The sequence below is a fragment of the Aulonocara sp. 'chitande type north' Nkhata Bay genome, linkage group LG3 (genome assembly GCF_057382095.1).
Source record: "Aulonocara sp. 'chitande type north' Nkhata Bay isolate Kocher_YH1m ecotype deep benthic linkage group LG3, A_spYH_male_GT1.1, whole genome shotgun sequence".
Lineage (NCBI taxonomy): Eukaryota > Metazoa > Chordata > Actinopteri > Cichliformes > Cichlidae > Aulonocara > Aulonocara sp. 'chitande type north' Nkhata Bay.
This window is the reverse complement of record NC_141346.1, coordinates 42,410,832-42,429,265: the sequence shown is the minus strand read 5'-3', so window position 1 is coordinate 42,429,265 and position 18,434 is coordinate 42,410,832. Positions and strand designations below refer to the sequence as shown.

The 18,434-nt window shown below is 43.0% G+C and overlaps 1 protein-coding gene across 2 annotated transcripts; it reads right to left on the bottom strand.

The window, feature by feature from the left end:
- Nucleotides 1-646: 646 nt before the first annotated feature.
- On the bottom strand, nucleotides 647-14,804 carry agfg2 (ArfGAP with FG repeats 2). Of its 2 annotated transcripts, XM_086281640.1 has the most exons (14): nucleotides 14,434-14,803; nucleotides 13,476-13,569; nucleotides 11,256-11,371; nucleotides 10,279-10,423; nucleotides 9,782-9,902; nucleotides 9,586-9,690; nucleotides 9,134-9,166; nucleotides 7,777-8,037; nucleotides 6,307-6,379; nucleotides 6,120-6,163; nucleotides 5,814-5,906; nucleotides 3,774-3,893; nucleotides 1,865-1,935; nucleotides 647-1,735 (listed from the first exon to the last, which is right to left on the bottom strand). In XM_086281640.1, exons 1-14 carry the CDS (start codon nucleotides 14,598-14,600, stop codon nucleotides 1,688-1,690), a joined length of 1,491 nt encoding a protein of 496 aa, XP_086137766.1. In that variant the 5' UTR covers nucleotides 14,601-14,803; the 3' UTR covers nucleotides 647-1,687. The 2 variants fall into 2 exon arrangements, with proteins under 2 accessions (XP_086137766.1, XP_086137771.1); XM_086281645.1 differs by lacking the exon at nucleotides 9,134-9,166 and having other exon boundaries at nucleotides 14,434-14,804.
- Between the last annotated feature and the right edge of the window lie 3,630 nt (nucleotides 14,805-18,434).

The window sequence follows — 18,434 nt, the reverse complement described above, 5'->3', positions numbered from 1 at the left end:
TCCCACGGCACCTGAAGGCAGCATCCCTTCCAAAGCTTGGATTTCAGTCTTGGCGCTTCCACGAGTCCGTCCTTAAAAATCCCCCTTTCTGCTGAAATGTGAACACACTGACGCATGTTTGCAGGGGGGGGGGGGGCATACTGATTAACACTGCAGAAGGTCGCATGACTGTAAAGGAAATCAAGGGTCACAGTACCTCATAAAACCTTAGGGAACATAGTGATTTATATTCCTGCTACTGAGTCCCGATTAAGCTGATATAATTCGATAGATGGACCATTTCCACTCGCCATTTCTCCCCACTCTCGTCTGCCTCTGCGTGCAGTCACACCCCCCCCCCCCCAAAAAAAAAAGGGAATGCAGCAGAGCTTACTTAGTGGGGGGCATGATGTAGATTTGGATTCACACTGGATTTAATATTCCAATAAATATTGCAAAGGGGTCCCATTGTAGTCATTCTAGCGGCTCTAAAGGGCTTCTATATTTGTGCTGCACGCTTATGCAGTATGTATGTAGTTATGCAACATGCATCCAAAAGTAACCTTGCGCATGAGGTCAGAGAAGAAAACTGGATGCCTCACGCCCCCTGCTGTTTGAAATGCTCCACACAGCCGCATGTGCGTGTCAGAACCACGCTTGTCACAAAAATACCACCACACACTGTTTTAAGAAGCAACAAACTGGTTTTATGAACATGAATACTTGTAGTTACAAATACGCTCTTACATGAATCTCTTCTTTTATTTTTGGCAAAATAAGAGAATTAAACTTCATGTCAACCAAAGGGGAAAAAAAGCAGAATAAAGGTTTTGGTCCGGTACATGAAGCGATGAAGATCTTTATACACATTTAAGTTACTCTGACGTTGCTTTTACATTCAGTAGCTCCTTTTTAGCCCTCTAAGCGCATGCAGCCTGAGAGTGGAAAACGTAGCTCATCCTTTGCAAGGAAACCTGACAACAACAAAAACAAAACAAAAAAGAAAAGAAAGAAAAAACAGCAACAATGACGAATGCAAACACGCACCCGCGCTCACACCCCACAGAGACAAGCCCGTCTTATCTTCGGACACCGATTCACATGCATCAGGAGGCTGTTAAGGCTGTTAAAACCATCTGTGGATGCTCGTGATGCAGGGTCAGAGTCTCAGCTGGCTTCTCCGAGACTCAAAAGTTTTAAAGCCGGAGACAGCGCTGACGTACTTACTCACGGGCCGAGGGAATTTTTTTTATATCTCTCATTCCTTTTTTTTTTACACTTCTAAGCAGGAGATGAAAGCAAATAGCAGCAGCAACACATGTGTGTGTGTGTAATATAGGTGAGTGCATCTCAGCAAAAAAGAAAAGTCGTAGAGGCGTCGTGACTCCCACAGAGCCCTGAGGTGGCGTCTACTGGCACACAAACACCTTTTGACGTACGTCACGTGGCACAAACACAGCAGGCCGACACTCTTGCACATACAGACAGGGATTTTGTGAACTGCATTCGCGCATTTTTGTTTGTTTTTCTGTTTTTCCTCTCCACAAACACGTAAACAAAGACAGATAGGGGAGGGAGGGCGGCGTGGATGCGCGACCCTCCCCTGAGGGGGGTGGGTGGGGGGTGAAAATACTCCAGAGGCATTGAAATGGCAGCAGCTCCTCCTTCAGTTCCCAGAGAGAGAGGGAAGGGGTGGGGAAACGGGGGGTCAGATGAAAGGATTTTTTGACGTCCCCCGACTGGGGTAAACATTCCCCTGCAAAGACAAGAGAGGCAGGGTGAGAACAGCAGCCCGGCTTACTTAGTATGCCATCGCAATTCACTGAAAACTGGCGAGAACTACCAATTAGCGCCCCCAGAGTGCACTTCGTGGAGGGATACTCACCGTGAAAGGGTTCACCGACATGGGCCGAGGGACTTTGGACTGAAAGTCAGACGTGGGGAAGGAGGCAAAACCTGCAAAACACACACACACACACAGATATACATGATACAGGAAAATGGTGTGGCATGAAACCAGAAACCTGCAGCTCTAAACTGGGTGGGTCATTTTGGTATTCCTGGACTGCTGCTAGTGGACGCCACAGCGCGTCTCAGGAAAGACGAGCAGTCCCCGCTGCAGTGGGAGCTTTCCATTTGGGCCTCGTTTTAATAACCAACATATGGATCAAAGTATGGTTCCCCCCCCAATTTTCACTTGAAGCCTTATATAGCACCAAATCACAACAACAATGCTTTATATTGTAAGGTCCTATATATAATAAGGACAGGTGTCAAACATCAAGCTGTAATTCGTAGATTTTGGCGTGGCCGCATCTGTGATCTGCACTGGTGTAAAGAGAAGCTTGTGCATGCATTTACTATGTTTTCAGCAGGTATGGTGATGTGTGAATGCACACACAGGCAGAGATATGGAAACAGAGTCATGTCTCTTCTAAACTCAATCTAAAAGTCCAGTTAAGTTTCATTTTTATGTGCTGTACGGTAAAGGTAGACACCACCATCCAAAATCTACAAAACTGTGAGATCGTCATGTTCAGGCCTGTGACGCAGGCCCACAGACACACGTGGAAGAACGACAACACGGCTCGCTTTTACATCAGGACATGGTTCGTTGAATCTCTCGCGCTATCAGGAGATATCATGATCAAGCTGCTGTGAGTTGGCTGCGTGATACAACTGTGATCAGAAGGCATTATAACCTTCTTTTCTTTTTGAGGGCTGGTTGCACGTGAGGAGGAGATGTCTTAAAATAAATCACATCAATAATTGTAAATGTCTGGGTCTCTTTTCTCAGTGTGGCCCTTAACTTGATGCTCGCGCTTCAGGAGGTAATAAAGTAATATGGTTTGTATTCACATAAAAACCAACTACCACAGCACCTTATCTTCTTCTACCTCCCATCTCTGTCGTCCCTTGTTAAGCCCACCACCTGCTCATCCTCATCCATGTCATCTCCCAGTACACCCAGCGTCTCTTCGTTTCCTACCCAGCACGACTCTGAGCATCTGTAGCTCAGTTAACTGGGCAGACGAAGTGCTTAAATGGGCAGGGTGGCACCAGGAAGACCACCAAGGGTAAACCGAATATTAGAAGTCATAGATCAGGTGAAGGAGGAACTACAGGACGTCTCTGTGTGGTCTCTGCACTGTGGTCGACCTCACAACTATTACAGCTACTTAGAGTCTAACTGACTTTATAAAGAGGAAAGAGATTGTTTGGCATTTTGACATGACTTTTGATTAAGATAAGATAAGATAGATAAGATTAAAAGTGTGATTTAAAATTTTTTTAATTATCAATCTCTGATGACTCAATGTGATTTGATGAGTATAAAAAAAAAACTTTTTAAAACTTTTTACATTTTTTGGGGCCCAGGGGGACTAGTATGCAGTGCAGTAATGAAGTTAGGTCTTCCTAATTTGGAAAAAACATTTTATTTTCTACAACTTTAATGTCTCACCTTTTCATTTACACAACTGATGCATAAAAATAAGATATTTTGTTAAATGTCCTTTTAAATTATTAGAAGATATTAGTTTTTAGCAATATAAAACAGATAAGTAGCGAATCCTTAATAGAGCAACAAAATCCAACAAATACATGTTTTTGTTTTGTTTTTACTAAATAATGACCAGACTTTTCATTTTTGGTCTATTTTGAGTTATTAAAAGAAGATTATGTAAATAAAAATATTAATAATAATTAAAAACTTGACTTATAATCCAAGAAAACAAACAAACAAACAAAAAAAACATCAAACAGGAGGACAAATAAGAGGCAACGAATCTCACCATTTGCTTCCTGATTGGTGGCTGACTCATGAGGAAATGCATTCTGGGTAGCAGCCGCTGGGAAAGCACCGGAAGGAGGAAAAACGGAGGTGGGCGAGGTGACAAACGCACTGGAGTCACCTGGAGAAGCGAAACACCCACACATGCGGCGAAATTAGACACAGATCATTAATCCATGCAGAACACATCTGTCAGCTGCTCTCAGACTGACAGTAAAAGACTGTTTCCCCGTGTCTGTACCTTACACAGAGAGCCTACAGGAAACATAAAGCAGTAATGAGCCCTGCGACCAGTCAAGAGTATAACTGCATACATGAATACATGATACTGTTGAATAATTGAGTTGGAGCCGATGGAAAGCCCAGAGCTGCGAGGGTCTAAAGCTGAAAGGAAACAAACGCCAGGTTGTTTATTTGCATCATGAAACATCACAGCATCGCTGAGCATTCGTTTATCCACGTTGTGGTTAATGCACCAGAGAAGCTTAACTGAGATTTCAGCTCCACGCTGAGCCTTTCCTCTTACATATCTGCCTTTGGTGGGTGAAGTCAGTGACCCGAGTAAAAAGTAACGTTGCTAGCATGAAGCCTCAGTGGCTGTGAAAGCAGGTAGCTGTGTGCGAGCTTGTGTAATCAACCGTTTAGTGTGTACACAACATACACTTCAGTGTAGCAGCTCTACGCGTCGTTTTCACTGCCCTACAGGAAAAGAAATAAAGGCCCAGCTCACGCAGCTGATCTGGAGACTAAATGTTACCCGTTAATGGGCCGAGCAGAGGGAAAACACAGGAGCGTTTTTAACTTTTAAATAAGCACAAAAGGTACATTCAGACTCTGTAAGCAGGAACTAAATGCTTGAAATATGTAACCTATACACAGAGCAGAGGGATCAGTGTTTTATAACGGGCTGTGATTTCCTGTTTTTAAGTTTAGGCATTCACATGTCATTTAAGTCATGTAGAGTCAAGCTAAAAGACAAAAGTTTGAACACAAGTGTAGGTGCGCTGCCTCCTGACAAATCCATAGGACAGCCTGAGAGAGGAAATAAATATATCAGGAAAAATGTGATTGAGGAGAATATCTACAGTTCAAGATGAACACGTCTGCATGCCTAATTTGGCACGGTTGTTGACAGCAGACTGGTTGGCCTGAGTATTTCAGAAACTGCTGATCTACTGCGATCTTCACACACAACCATCTGTAGGGTTTACAGAGAATAGTCTGAAAAAGAGGAAATATCCAGTGAGCAGCCGTTCTCAGACTGCTACGAGCTAATAGGAAGGCAACAATAAGTCAAATTACCCAGTCGTTAAAAGGGAGGTATGCAGAAGAGCATCCACTCCAAACTTGAAGCAGATGAGCTACAGCTGCAGAAGACAACACCGCATGTCACTGCTATCGCAACAGAAGACACAATTCCCGTGGGCTCATTAAAATTAGATAACAGAAGATGAGAAAAAATGTTGCCTGGTCTGATGAGTATTGATAACCGCTGCAGATGGCAGAGATGGAGTCAGAATTTGGTATAAATAACATGAAAGCATGAATCAAGCATGCCTTGTATCAATGGCTCAGGCTGCTGGTGGTGTAATGGTGTGCGGGATGTTTTCTTGGCACACTTTTAGTGTTTTAGTACCAACTGAGCATCATTTAAATACCACAGCCAGCCTGATTGTTGTTGCTGACCATGTCCATCCCTTTATGACCACAGTGTACACATCTTCATATAACACATCATGTCACAAAGCTCAAACATTGGTTTCTTAAACATAGCGATGAGTTCACCGCACTCCAATGGCCTCCACATTCAACAGGTGGAACAAGAGATTCACATCATGGATGTGCTGTGCGATGTCATCGAAGAACAAAGAACTAAAGCGGCTCTGAAGGTAAAAAGGGTTTCAACCCTACATATATTTTTTCATGTGGTAATTATTTCTTTGCCTCCACCACAGCGGTGGTTATCTAACCAGCTCAAGCTGCTCTAACATCTTAAAAAGTTGCAGCAGGAAGTTTCAGAAAGAGTGAGCATGGGGCTTACCTCCTGAGGCGTTACTGAAGGGGTTACTGGGGGAGAGGGCGACGGGCTGCTGGGAAGCGGAGCTGGAGCTGGAGCTGAATGGGTTGGGGAAATCTGAGACACACGGGTTGGGGGGAGAGAGACAGGGAGATAATTCAGTGTTCTGCCCGGGGGTTAACGGGTTACATTCCTGCCTATTCAAGGCAACACTGCTCTGATTTTCACAGTCTAATCTGGAGTGCTGGACTGTTTTTGAAGAGGAGGGAACTGAATGTAAATAGTGCAGGTTAACAGCAGCAATCGATGCAGTTCGCACTCGGCACCTACTTGCAAAACTTTGGGAGCTGGAGACGGTATCGACACCAGGGGAGCTGGGGAGAAGTAGAAGAAAAGAGGGGGGGGGGAAGGAGGATCGATCAGAATTTGACCTTTAAACAGCTCCACAAGAAGAAAAGTTAAAAATCTGCCATGTTTAACAAAAGCTGATTTGACAAGGCTGCTTTTTTTCCTCTACCTGGCAGGAGTTGAGCTGGATGAGAGCCTGCTGCCGAAGATGGCGCTGTACTGCGGTGGGCCGCCAGGTGGAGCTGCAAACAAGCATTTCCACAGGCATCACAACACAACCAAACACAACGTCAGGCCCAACATGAGCCCCGGTTTACGAGCTCGAGCAGTGCTATGATCTTGATATGTGAGCAAAAACCTTTAAAACAGTCCAAACTGCTGATCCCGTGCATGCAAGTCATCACAGAACAAAAGAATTACAAACGCCCTGAATAAAATATCATCTTCAAGTGAGCCGAGGCAGAAAATCAATAACCTCCCTACTCTGCCAAGCAGGGGAGGCAGCGATGACGCTGGAAAGCAGCAGAGCTTAGCAGGCCTCTCACACGAATGCTGTGCATTAAAGCAGCCGGCTTATAACGCAAACACAGCTGATTCCAAAACCTATCAACAAGGTCCTTTGAATCACGCTGTGCACGATCTGGAGCAAACACAATGAGCATAATTCAGCTGCTAAAAGCCTTGGCATTTGGAGTAAGGATGTTATGCAACCAAGCTGAGCTGACCGCGACAATCTGCACACGCGAAGCCCTCAAATCAAACTATCTGTTACACAGTGCTGGAAGATGTGCTCGGGTCTTTATTGAAGCCAGAGTGCTACTGAAACAATGGGGAAAAAGTAATCAGGTCAAGCTGAAGCAAGGTTTAATTATTCTCTGTTCAGGCAGGGAGTTTAGTCCCTCCTCCTGATTAGTCAGAGAGGTTGTGAGAGGATTAATGAGACTGGAAAAAAAGAAAGTTCTTCAGTTTATAAAATTGGATTCGTTTTCTTGAGTTAATTTTTTTTTTTAATCTGTGTTTGACAGGACAGTGAAGATTTTTGAGTGGGGGGCCTGGAGGACCAGCACTTTTTGGTAAAACTCAATCCACAATCAAGGGGTGAGGTCACTTTGAGTAAAACCTGGACGTAGGCTAGCCAACTACCTGTCTGCCAGTCTTTAGCTAATTATAGTCACAGTAACTCTCAAACATCTTTGTGGTTTTGGTCCCTTTAGAGCATTTATGATGCAAATACACCTTCCTGTGTAGTCAACTGCACTCACATCCCTTACAGGAAGTGTGTGCAACAGTTTCGGTGAGTCATATTCTAATATTTATTACTTGGTGTCACTTAAGACTAATTTGCACATCCTGTCTCCGTGTGTGAAACGCTTGCTAGTCTCATGTTAGAACTTAACACTCCAGCTTCCTGTCTCTGTATGGTCACCTGTGGTTGCAATAAAACAAGGCAAAGCTAAAGTTAAGATTTAAAAAAGAAAAAAAGAAAAAACAAGAACAGCTATCGTCGTCTTTTATATACAGTCTATGTGCACACCTTACACAAATACAAAAAGCTGTGAAATAAATGCAACTGTGCAAAAGCCTCTGAACTACACTGATACAAAAAGTATTAAAGCTTCGACTGATAAAAACATCGTACCTGTGACCGATGTTGTTTCAGAGAAGACGCTGTCCAGCTGTGACACGGCAGCGTACCTATCCTGGGCACTGCCGCTGCTGACCGGCGGTGTCGTCTGACCTATGCCAACAGGCTGCTGTTGCTGAGGCTGCTGCTGCGGCTGGGACAGAGACTGAGGCAGAGGCTGTGGTTGGGGATGGTTCAGACCTCCAAAGTCCACGCTCAGAGACTTGGGGAAGGCCCTGAAGGGGCCCGTAGCCCCCGAGGCCGACACTGTCCGACCTGAAAGAGAGATCGCAGATTAGTATGTACTAACAGGTAGATGTTTAAAATGTGATTGTTCGAACCTGAAGCATCAAATTCAAATAACATACAATAATTCGCAAGTAACTCTCACATAACACAGCCCATTCACTACATATCTCACGCCATGTAAAGATCCTCATGCTATGAGGTGTAGAAATAGCAGCATTAGCTTAGACTGTACTAAATAAAGCACACACACTCATCGTGTTTAGGGATTAAAAAAAAAAACAAAAAAAAAAAAACACCACAGGAAAGCAGCAAGCCAGAAACTTCTTAGATGCAATTGTTAGAAGTTAACAAAGACAGGAAATGACGTTTAACATCAGTGTTTGTAGCAAAATATCAGAGTCTGGATCAGCCAGTTAGCTATGAGCATGGGATCAGAAGTTAAAATCCAACATGGTCTCCATGAAGACACAAACACCAGAGCAGAATGGACCTGATGCAGCTTATCTGCTGGTATCTGCATGTTTTTCCGTCTTTGAGAGCATACCTGAACTCCCTAGCATATTGTTGTGGGTGTTAAATGTGTATGGCGCGATTACAGCTGTGCCCTACATAGTTCTGAAGTGCTTCAACGCCAACGTGGTGCGAAATATCAGCGGCCCTCTGCTGACGGGGGCAGCAGCAGCAGCTCCGGCCTAAAAATAGCCCCACTTTAAACTCTGAGGGAGGGAACAGTGTGTGTGTGTGTGTGTGTGTGTGTGTGTGTGTGTGTGTGTGTGTGTGTGTGTGTGTGTGTGTGTCCTTGACACTCCTAGGCTTCAGATCTGGGCTTTGAAGTGGGAAACCTGAGTGATGAAGAAAAACATTGACCCCAATTGCAGTATGTGACACTGGCCAGCCACGACTCGCTGGCTAAATGAATACAGAGTGCTGCGTCGCCTCTCCCCTCAGGCCGCTCTGAAACAAACCCCAACTCACATGCATGTGATGCTCGCTAAGCACCGCCGCGCCCCGCAGATTGGCCATCTATTATGAATGATACAGCATTGGAAGAGCTTATTGATTTCAGCATTCACACGAGCGCACACGCACACACTCAAAAGCATCGGCCGGAGATGCATCTTACCTAAAGTGAAGTGGTTTTTGAACGAGCTACTGGCTACGTGGTTGGAGAAGAGAGGGAGAAGACAGAGGAGAAAAGAGGAGGGGAGATAAGGAGAAACAAGTGAGTGCCACTGGCGTCGCATGAATCTGCCACTCGCCGGCTCTGATGAGCGGAGAGCGACATCAGTGAGAATCAGCGAAAATATTCAATGATCTTTACACCGTGAACGATGCACTGCCAAATGTTCTTGCTAGAGGCGTCAGGAATAGAACAGAGAAAGCACAGTGTCTATTTTTTAACCAGGAATCTTTCCTAAGATCACATAAGAGGAGGAACTAGCTTCCCAAATACAACAAACACTGTGGCACTTTACTACACAGCTGGTAGGAGACACATTAGTAGTAAACTTGTGAAAGCCTTCATAAGTTTACTACTAACAGTGGCACAAAGCATCCAGTGGGCGGAGGGCACACCTGAAGGCCGTGGAAGGGCGGGGAATGAGGGACCGTGGTTCTGACCTCCCAGTGTTGACGACAAAGAGCCTGGTCGCTGTCTTTCTATCCCACACAGGGTGGGATCTTCGTAGGAAAGAAACAAAAGATGCATTAAAAACAATTTTAAAAGAAGAGATAAGCACATGACGATGCCACAAACAAATCTTCCTCTCACCTTTCAGAGGGGGGTCTCTAAAGCTTTGGGAGCGCGACGGCCGAGCCGTGAACGCGTCTGTCCGCATGTCGGCGGGAGAGATGGCGGGGGCTCGATCCCAAGACGGCAGCTGGGACTGAGACTGGAGGATGAGAGATCGAAGGAGACAGAAGAGAAGCAGATGGAGGGTAGAAAGAGAGACACAAAGCCAGAGGAAGTGAGTCTCTTTCATCCTTTCTCAATAATTCATAAGCAGAGGCTTTGAAGCCGAGGCTACCTGGCCCTCCGACTGTCCGAACCATCAGTCTTTGTCTCTGTGCCGCGGCGAATTCAGGTCATTTCTTTTCACTTTCTATCCTTTTTTCGATACCCTTTGAAAATCTCCTCTACTTTCCCTTCCTCTTTTTATTTATTTATTTAAAACCACACACGTATACCACCCTCGTCTTCTCACTTTCACTCCCCTCACTTTACCTCCACCCGTTTCACAGACAACTACCACACCTTTAGCCTCTTACCAGTGGTCTCGTGGCTCTGGCATTTGGAGGCATGTTATGGGATAGACCCTGGCTCGCTAAGGGACCATGAGAAGGGGGCATAGCCTGAACCCCTGGACTCCAAGGACCCTCCATATCTCTCCGGTTCTTACTTTTGGAAAAATGCCTGCGAAACACAAATGATGCAGTGTAACTAACCAGTCTCATTAGCAACACAATTAAAGCTTGACATCTGGTCATTCATTTGCTAAACAAGAAGATTGAGAGCATTCTCTAAGCTTGAAAATAAGCAGCTATTAGCCTTCAGCTAATTTTTCTGAGCAAATATCTCTTATTCAAACATGGAAAGCCTAACTTTAACACAACCCTAATTAGCTATTGTTTTCATTTTACTTTGTGTTCCCTTTTAACCTCTCAAAATGACTCTTTTTACAGTTACACTTTTAAATATGTTTATTGCACAAGCAGAACAGCCAAATGCTAGCAGCTCTGTAACACAATAAAAACTGAGCTAAATGCTAACGTCAGCATGCTATCATGCTCAAAATAATCATTCTAATTAATTTTCTTTTTATAGCCATTTGCATTTGTACATATGTACAATACTGAAAGGGTTTTTATTTTTACTCATATTACCCTTTAACAGCAGGAAGTACAGCACTCTGCTAATTAGCAAGTTTGCTACTTTAGTTTGAAATATTAGCATGCTAACATTTGCTGTTTTTAAGCTGCTCTATTTACTCAATAATGGTGCTAATTAAAAAATATTGTAAATAATAAACATTCTTACTGTAAAAGGTTTTATTTTGTTATTTTAAAGGCTTTTAACTATTAACATGCAAACTTGAACATTTGCTGGGCTTTTTTAAACCGAATTTTCTACATAAAAATTGATTTAAAATAAATAAATGAACTGAATAAAAATTAAGATGCTTTTCTCTGCTTCCATCAGTATATATTATAATTTGGTTATATGCAGGCGGAGGCCAAGCTCTCACCATTTTTTCTTCTCATATTTATCTTGAAGGAACTCTTTGAACTTCTGTGAGTCCTTCATGTCGGAGCAGCCGTCATTCTTTGGGTCAAACACGCACAGCCACGTCCTTCTGCCCACCTGAAGACACACATTTCCAAGAAGTCACATTAAAACCACGCTGCTTGGGACTGATCCATCAAAAACAAAAAGAGGGTTAGTGAGTTTCCGATTCCCTGAGTAGAAAATGAGAGCAATCCCTGGTTTTTGTTTGACATTTAATCTCAGAGAGTCTCTCAGATATACACACAGATTTTCTCATCAGTGACTCATCTCCGGTGCAAGAGTGCAGCAAATATTACTGGCAGCGAATCATGACTGACCGGATCACTCTTCAGAGGATGATGAGAAAGGAAAAGCTGGACGATGCACACCTATGCTTCTCTGCACATTACACTTGACTCACAGACCCCGGCCAACAACAAGCTAATAAAAACTGATAAGCACTTGTGCTGATAGCCTCAAACTCTTTACCACTTACTGGTATATGCTCAGCAGAGAGAGCTGCCTGAACCAGTGGCTCCTGAAGTGGATGCTGTGAGGGGGGGGGGGGGGCTTATGCAATCCAATCACATTTCAGCACCAAAATGAGGTTTAATTAACTTGGTAATTAAGTTTTCAAACTACAGAAATAAACAATAATTACCATAATAATCTAAGTTGAAGTAATTGTAGCTCAACCAGCTGGACTGATTGGTATTATATTAATATGGAAGTTGGAAAATATATCAAAACTTCATTTTGATGACGTGAGGGTTATATTTCATTTTATATCGAATTTCTAGGTTTTTCTGGACCAAGACGAACCGATTTGAAGCCTTCATTTAAACTCTAGAAGATAATGTCAGGCTTTGTTAAATAATAAGTAATAAGAGATATCACTCAGTACTGACAAAAATAGCTAAGCTGCATAAAATGAATCCTAAAATAGCCTGCTGATCTGCACCACTGGTCAATTTTCCAGGCTTCTACAAAGAAAACAGGGCAATATCATTAATACTTCCAGTATTTCAATAAAATGCACTGCTGCTAATGATGCGCTATTCCCAGAATTGTTACACGAGAGTAGAAACATTTAAAAATTTAAAAGGATTTCAAGAGCTGGACAAGGTATTTGTCCAGCTCTTGAATCACAAAGTTAAAATCATAAAGTTATTAAAAAAAAAAAAAAAGAATGTTTAGTTCCAACACACTCAGGTCAGATAAAGGGGGAAGTGCTTTTTATATGTTATTATAAAAAGGCTGTACAGGTACGGCCCACTTTTGGATCTAACTGTAGCCCAAACACTCAAATAAGTTCAACACTCTCGGCATAAACAAACACTGAGTAAACGGCAAGTTCACCTCTGTACCATCCTCTGCCTCAGCTCCAACTGTTATCAGTTACAATCCTGCAAACGGCCGCTTTTTAACGTAGCTGCGGGTCCCGACGGACGTGCAGAAAACAGCATTTTCTTATGACGCACCACGGATATGAAGCACTTTCCAGAAACATATAATTTCAAGTAGTCTCATATTAATTGTTTAGTTTATTTTAAAAAAAAAACATCACACAGAACGTTTGGTAAGAGACACGGTTGTTTTTCTTTGCATTTACATAAATATTTGGATGTTTTATTTGGCTGGGTCTCTGTTGTGAGAGGGTTCTGATGTCACCAAACCCTGCTAGTTAAATAAAGGTAAATAAAGGAAGAGATTTTGATAGGGTGCTTTTGTTTGACTTTTGGTTAAAATGGGGTCTGTTCAGAGTTTAAACCCTGGTTTTAAAAAAACACACACACACAGAAAGGAAATAGATCGTGGTTTTGTGGGACATAAAGTGCCCCATCCTTTTGTTTCTTGGCACAGTATGAGGTTGGCACTAGTATTCTCCCCCCCCCCCCCTCCTCCTCGTCCAAAAAAAAAAAAAAAAAAAAGGCACTGCCACAAAGACTGGTTGGACTGGTAGTCTCAAGGGGCGTTTCACATTCCATATCAGAACCACAAACAGACAGTTTTAACCTTGAATTTGGACCAAAGAAGAGGAAAAAAAAGGAAATGGTAGCTGATGTCCTCGGACGACTCCGCAGTGTCAACAACAGGAAGAAATCACATTCAGCTGCACGTCTTTCTTTTTTTTTTCCTCGAAGTTTTCTAAAGTGAAGCAAACACGATGCATCGGGCCCCCAGCTGGGACTTCACTCACCTCATTGCCATGGTTTTGGAGGAATTCTACTTCCTGTTGGGAGAAAGTTGTCATGGAGATGGACTTGACTCTGTGGGGAGGGTTGAGGCCTCTCCTGGGACACAGAGGAGAGATGGATGAGTCAAATAAAGGAGAGAAATGGGAAGATTTGCAGTCAGCCCTCACCTCTAAAGACAGCACAAAGGGGATGGAGCAGGTGGGAAAGGAAATATATCTGACACGTGACCGTGAATCAAAGGACAGATTTGTTGTGGAGAAGACAACATACACACACACACACACATACACGCACACAATCGTGACAGAGAGAGACACATGTCTTCCAGAAGCTCCTATTTTCTTCATGCTGGGGACATAAAGTGGGACACTGTTGTACATGTGCAAGATTGCGCAATGACGCACACTGAGTGCCGAAACCGTCTTCCTGAAGAGGAGTGCCCGGGACTAGGCTGAACATGCAAAACAAAGTGTGACAGCACACAGGCGCACACACACTCTCTCTCTCACTCACTCACACACGCCCACATTGAAAAGGAGCCTAGAGAAAGAGAGAGAGAAGAGAGAGAGAGGTGGTGTCAAACCTGCACCATGACGAAATGAAACGTAACTCAGAGCTGGAAAATGACCAGCTAGCGGTCTGTCGGTTATCAAGCTGTTGGGAGACACGCACGAGAGAAAGAGAGGGAGAGAGACAGAGAGAGGTAGACACTGCGTAAATTAATGTGTGCACACATCCTCGGCTGTTGCATAGCACCAACAACCCCTGTTAACGTCAGGAGAGGGGAACCAAATGATACACATTTGTCCGTGGCTGGGTGGTGCACGGCGTAATCTAAGGCCTGGTACTTTTACTCTATCAGTATCTGGCTGCCCCTCACACTGATGCTAAATGTGCAGTAAATAAACCCGCCACACACCCCTCCCCACCCCCGGATGGGGCGGCGGGGTTTGCACTCACAGCATTCCGGAGCACGACGTGCAGACGAAGCTGCCCACGGTGATGTCGGTGTAAGTCACCCCGGGCTGGTTGCACTCGAAGCAGTGTTTGTTTACTCCAGACTGGGCCAGCTCCCGGACCTTGCGGGCGCAGATCTCTTGGTTGTCCCGGTGCTTACGGTTCGACATTTTTTTTTAAATTATTCTGGTCGCCGCCTGTCACGCAGGCTTCCCCCCCTCCCCGGTTAACACTCCGCGGTCCTCCTCCCGGATCCCCTCCGTTTACTCCAAGGAGCACCTCACGCCCGCATTATGGAAACGCTTTTATGCGGCTTCACCCCAAACGCAAGGCTGCACGGACTAAAGGCGCGTCAAGCCCTGAGCGACCCACCTGCAGCATAGCGGAAGCAGCTCGGGTTACCTTTCAAAATAAAAGCGATTGACAAGGGACTCTCGAGAGCGACTGTGACATTTTTACTTTTTGGTTGCCTGTTTCTTTAAAAAAAATCGTTCCAGCATAACCACTTGGTTATCTCATCAACTGTTTTGTAGGTCAAGGTATTTTCCAGTTATTCTGTGGGTCACAGTGAATCAGCTGTATTACTCTTAGTCTGCCATAAAGACGCTGAGAAATAAAAATCATTAAAATGTCATAAGGATCGTGTGATATATTCAAAGTTTCCTTTCAAGCCTGATCTTACTTTTAAAGGTAACACCTGTTTATTGGTTTGGAAAATAGCAGCTGGGTCATTCCTTATGAAATCAGTCAAATATGAAAAAAGTGACTCAGAGCAGATCTTTCATATGCTATAAATGGTTTTACACACATGGTAATGTTTTCCTGAGAACCGGGGGGGAAAGTATGTTTCAGTTTATCTTATTTTGTCCGCTACAGAGAACCTAATGAATAGGCTCGATCTCAGGAGGATATGACCTACTTTCTATGGTTTCTCCAGCGAATCAACAGAAAATAAAACATCCAGCATATCAATCATGGCTTCTGTTAGTGTACAGGGATTAAATTGGTACAGATTTACTATTGAGACTATGATATATCCCATATCATACTAATTCTGTCTCACTTGGAGATGGGTTAAAGTAGATTTGCAGTTTTTAACAGAGCTTAAAAGTGCCAAATGTTGACCCACCCCATGTATGAAGACCTGTAATTAGAGAACATTACAGAAAATCATGTGATGCATCAATATGATCATCTGTATTTACACCTTGGCAATGAACTATCCACATTGGCCTAAATGCTTTGTGTAGCTATGAGAAGGGCCTGGCAAAAAAATAGATAATTAAACATTACTACAATTTCTACAACTTGGTGGCGACTGCAGTTTTGCCTTTTATTTAAGTTGGTTATATCTTATTTGTGTTTTATCAACTAATATACACATACATTTTTACTTTATTATAAATAGCCACTATAGAATAAAGCCCTCCAACAAAGAGTGTGCTCCTAGCACGCTTTCTTTTCAGGAGTCTCGTTTCGTGCTTTACTTTGAAAATCCTGCCGGATGTGACCCTGTTTATTCTGACTGGTTTGGCTCTTGGAGAGATGCTGAGGGGATCTCCTGTCAAAGACAAACAAGAACCTGTCGAGTCGCCAAGTTTACTTCGCACAAAACGGTTTTATTTCTCCTTCCGAAGCGACCGTCTGTCGCTACGTGCCGTCTGTGCCGCGCTATCAGTGTGCGCTATTTACGCACACGCCCCCCTTTACTGGCGCAGGACTTGCACTTTGCTTCTGCTGCCCGCTCTGGAAGGGGGGCAGGATGTTTTTAAGGGCTTAGATACGTTAAGTTGAGAAGCTAAAATTACTATTTAATCCTTTATAGTTGTCAGTTGTGTAAAACACATGCGGTTTTCTGTCCCCGTCTTTATACGTTTCACACACACACACACACACACACACACACACACACACACACACACACATATATATATATATATATATATATATATATATATATATATATATATATATATATATATATATATATATATATATATATATATACACATCTTTGGCATGGGAATTTTGGTGAAGGCCCTACTTTGAAACGTTAAGGCTGGTACACTTCTGAAATCACTTCACTGTTTATTTTGATGAAGCAACTTGGCAACAGCATACCTAACTACGCCCTTTCCGTGTCGCCTGAGAAAATACATGTGAGAATCACATCATTTCCCACTGAAACAGGAACAGTCTGGACACCGAAGGCGTCACTCTGCTGTGATCTTCCGACACCCAGATTTTTAGGGAATAAGGGGAAAAGAACAGTGACGTGAAAGCAAAGGAAGAAAGAAAAACATCAGTACAGTTATGTTGTTGTCTGATGAGATAGGCGAGCCTGCAATGATTGTTTCTGATCAGCAGGGGGAGCCACACACAGGATCGGATAGATAAATAGAGTATTTTTGTGCATTTCGACACGGTGGTATGATGGAGGTAGACAGAAGAGTCCTCTGAGCCACTGTAATTACACCTCCACGCAAAGTAGTCCCACACACGTTTGTGGGAATGATAACGAAGCCAAGATTGGTTATTTAATGTTGGCCAATAGTTTGTTGTGCTGGTTTGTGAAATGTATGGAAGCCCAACTCTGCCGGGACAAAAATGTAAAAAGTTATACTTTTTATGTTTTTGCATTGTAACTTGAACGTGTTAGATAATAAGCGATGATGATTTACTCTTTATTTTCTACTATCATTCTAACATAGAAAGCCTCAGTCAGCTGTACAGTACTTACTCGTGTTTTTTTGAGTTAGCCATTCTTTTGAAGTACTATCGAGGTCTTTAGTGAGTAGGTTGCATGTTTTTTTTTTTATTTAAGCAGGGATTGTACAAGTCCGATAACGTCCACTTGGGTACCAGTGAGGTAAAGCTCATCATCAGATGGTCCTGTGTACATCCACATACCTGCCTGATTTTTGGGATTGTGCAGACTTATCCAAGGAGAATTTACATGACAATGTAGCAACTGTCCCTGCAACCAGGCGGCAGACTTCATAAAGTATAACAGGAACAGTCATTAGTTGTCTAACTGTCCACAGCTGAGTATAATCGAGTCTTTAGTTGCCTCCTTTTGACCCAGGAAGTCACGGATTTTCTTTGTATTTCATGATGTTGAGCTGAAATACTAACAATTTTCACCTTGGAAGTCTGACATTTCACATATTTTAACTTCTGTTTTTACTTTTATCATGCTAATTGCATTGTATTTAGATTTTTGTTGCTGTAATCTTTATATTCTATCATTTTCTGAATGATATCTCAATTTTTATTTTGTATCTTAACAGTTTTTCCACCTTTTCTGGGTTGCACTGTTTTGCACTGTATGTCATATGTTGTATGACAACTGAGAGACAAGTGTACTGTATGCCTGAGCAGAGTCAGCCAGAGGTATCACTGGGTCCTAAGCAGAATTTGATTTTGGACATTTTGGTTATTTAAGGTTTTGTCCTCCACAGTTCATTTCACATGAATTATTTAGTGTTATATTCAGTTGTTATTATGTGCTGACTTTTTTCTCACTCCTCTTGCTCTTGTTCTTCTTTCTTTTTTCATTCCCAGAAGGTTAACGCCTCGTTTTTGTTGAGTGCTGTTCATTGTTGTCATTAGGCTTGTTTAAACAGAATCAAACTATTTGCCACTTATCACTCGGCTATACTCAGTTATAGCTGGCGATGGCGGAGTAGTCATTCCTGTTATACTTCTTTGAAGTTCAGGCACATGTGTAGTGCATTGTAATGTAAAATCTCTGCTGACAAGTGCACGTGCTGTGACTACGCTCACCTCGTCTGTCATTGCAAACTTTGTACATTGACTCTGCTGTAGTTTGAAGTTTGTCAGCACATGAGCAACCCCTGCAATAAGGGCACCAGGTTAGCAGCTAACCTGGTGCCCTTATTCTTATAATGATATTTCTCCTGCTTCCCTATGAATAATGAATCTCTCTGTTTGATTTGGATCTGTCACTAGGGTGAAACAATATTCCTAGCAAAACGTTATCA

Bases quoted from the DNA above. Each gene is read 5' to 3' on its own strand.
- agfg2 (XM_086281640.1), bottom strand. From the start codon at position 14,600: ATGTCGAACCGTAAGCACCGGGACAACCAAGAGATCTGCGCCCGCAAG. The intron at 9,691-9,781 runs GTGAGAGGAAGA...TTTCCTACGAAG, and splicing joins TAGAGACCCCCCTCTGAAAG to ATCCCACCCTGTGTGGGATA. The intron at 5,907-6,119 runs GTAGGTGCCGAG...CGTGTGTCTCAG, and splicing joins CAGCTCCCAAAGTTTTGCAA to ATTTCCCCAACCCATTCAGC.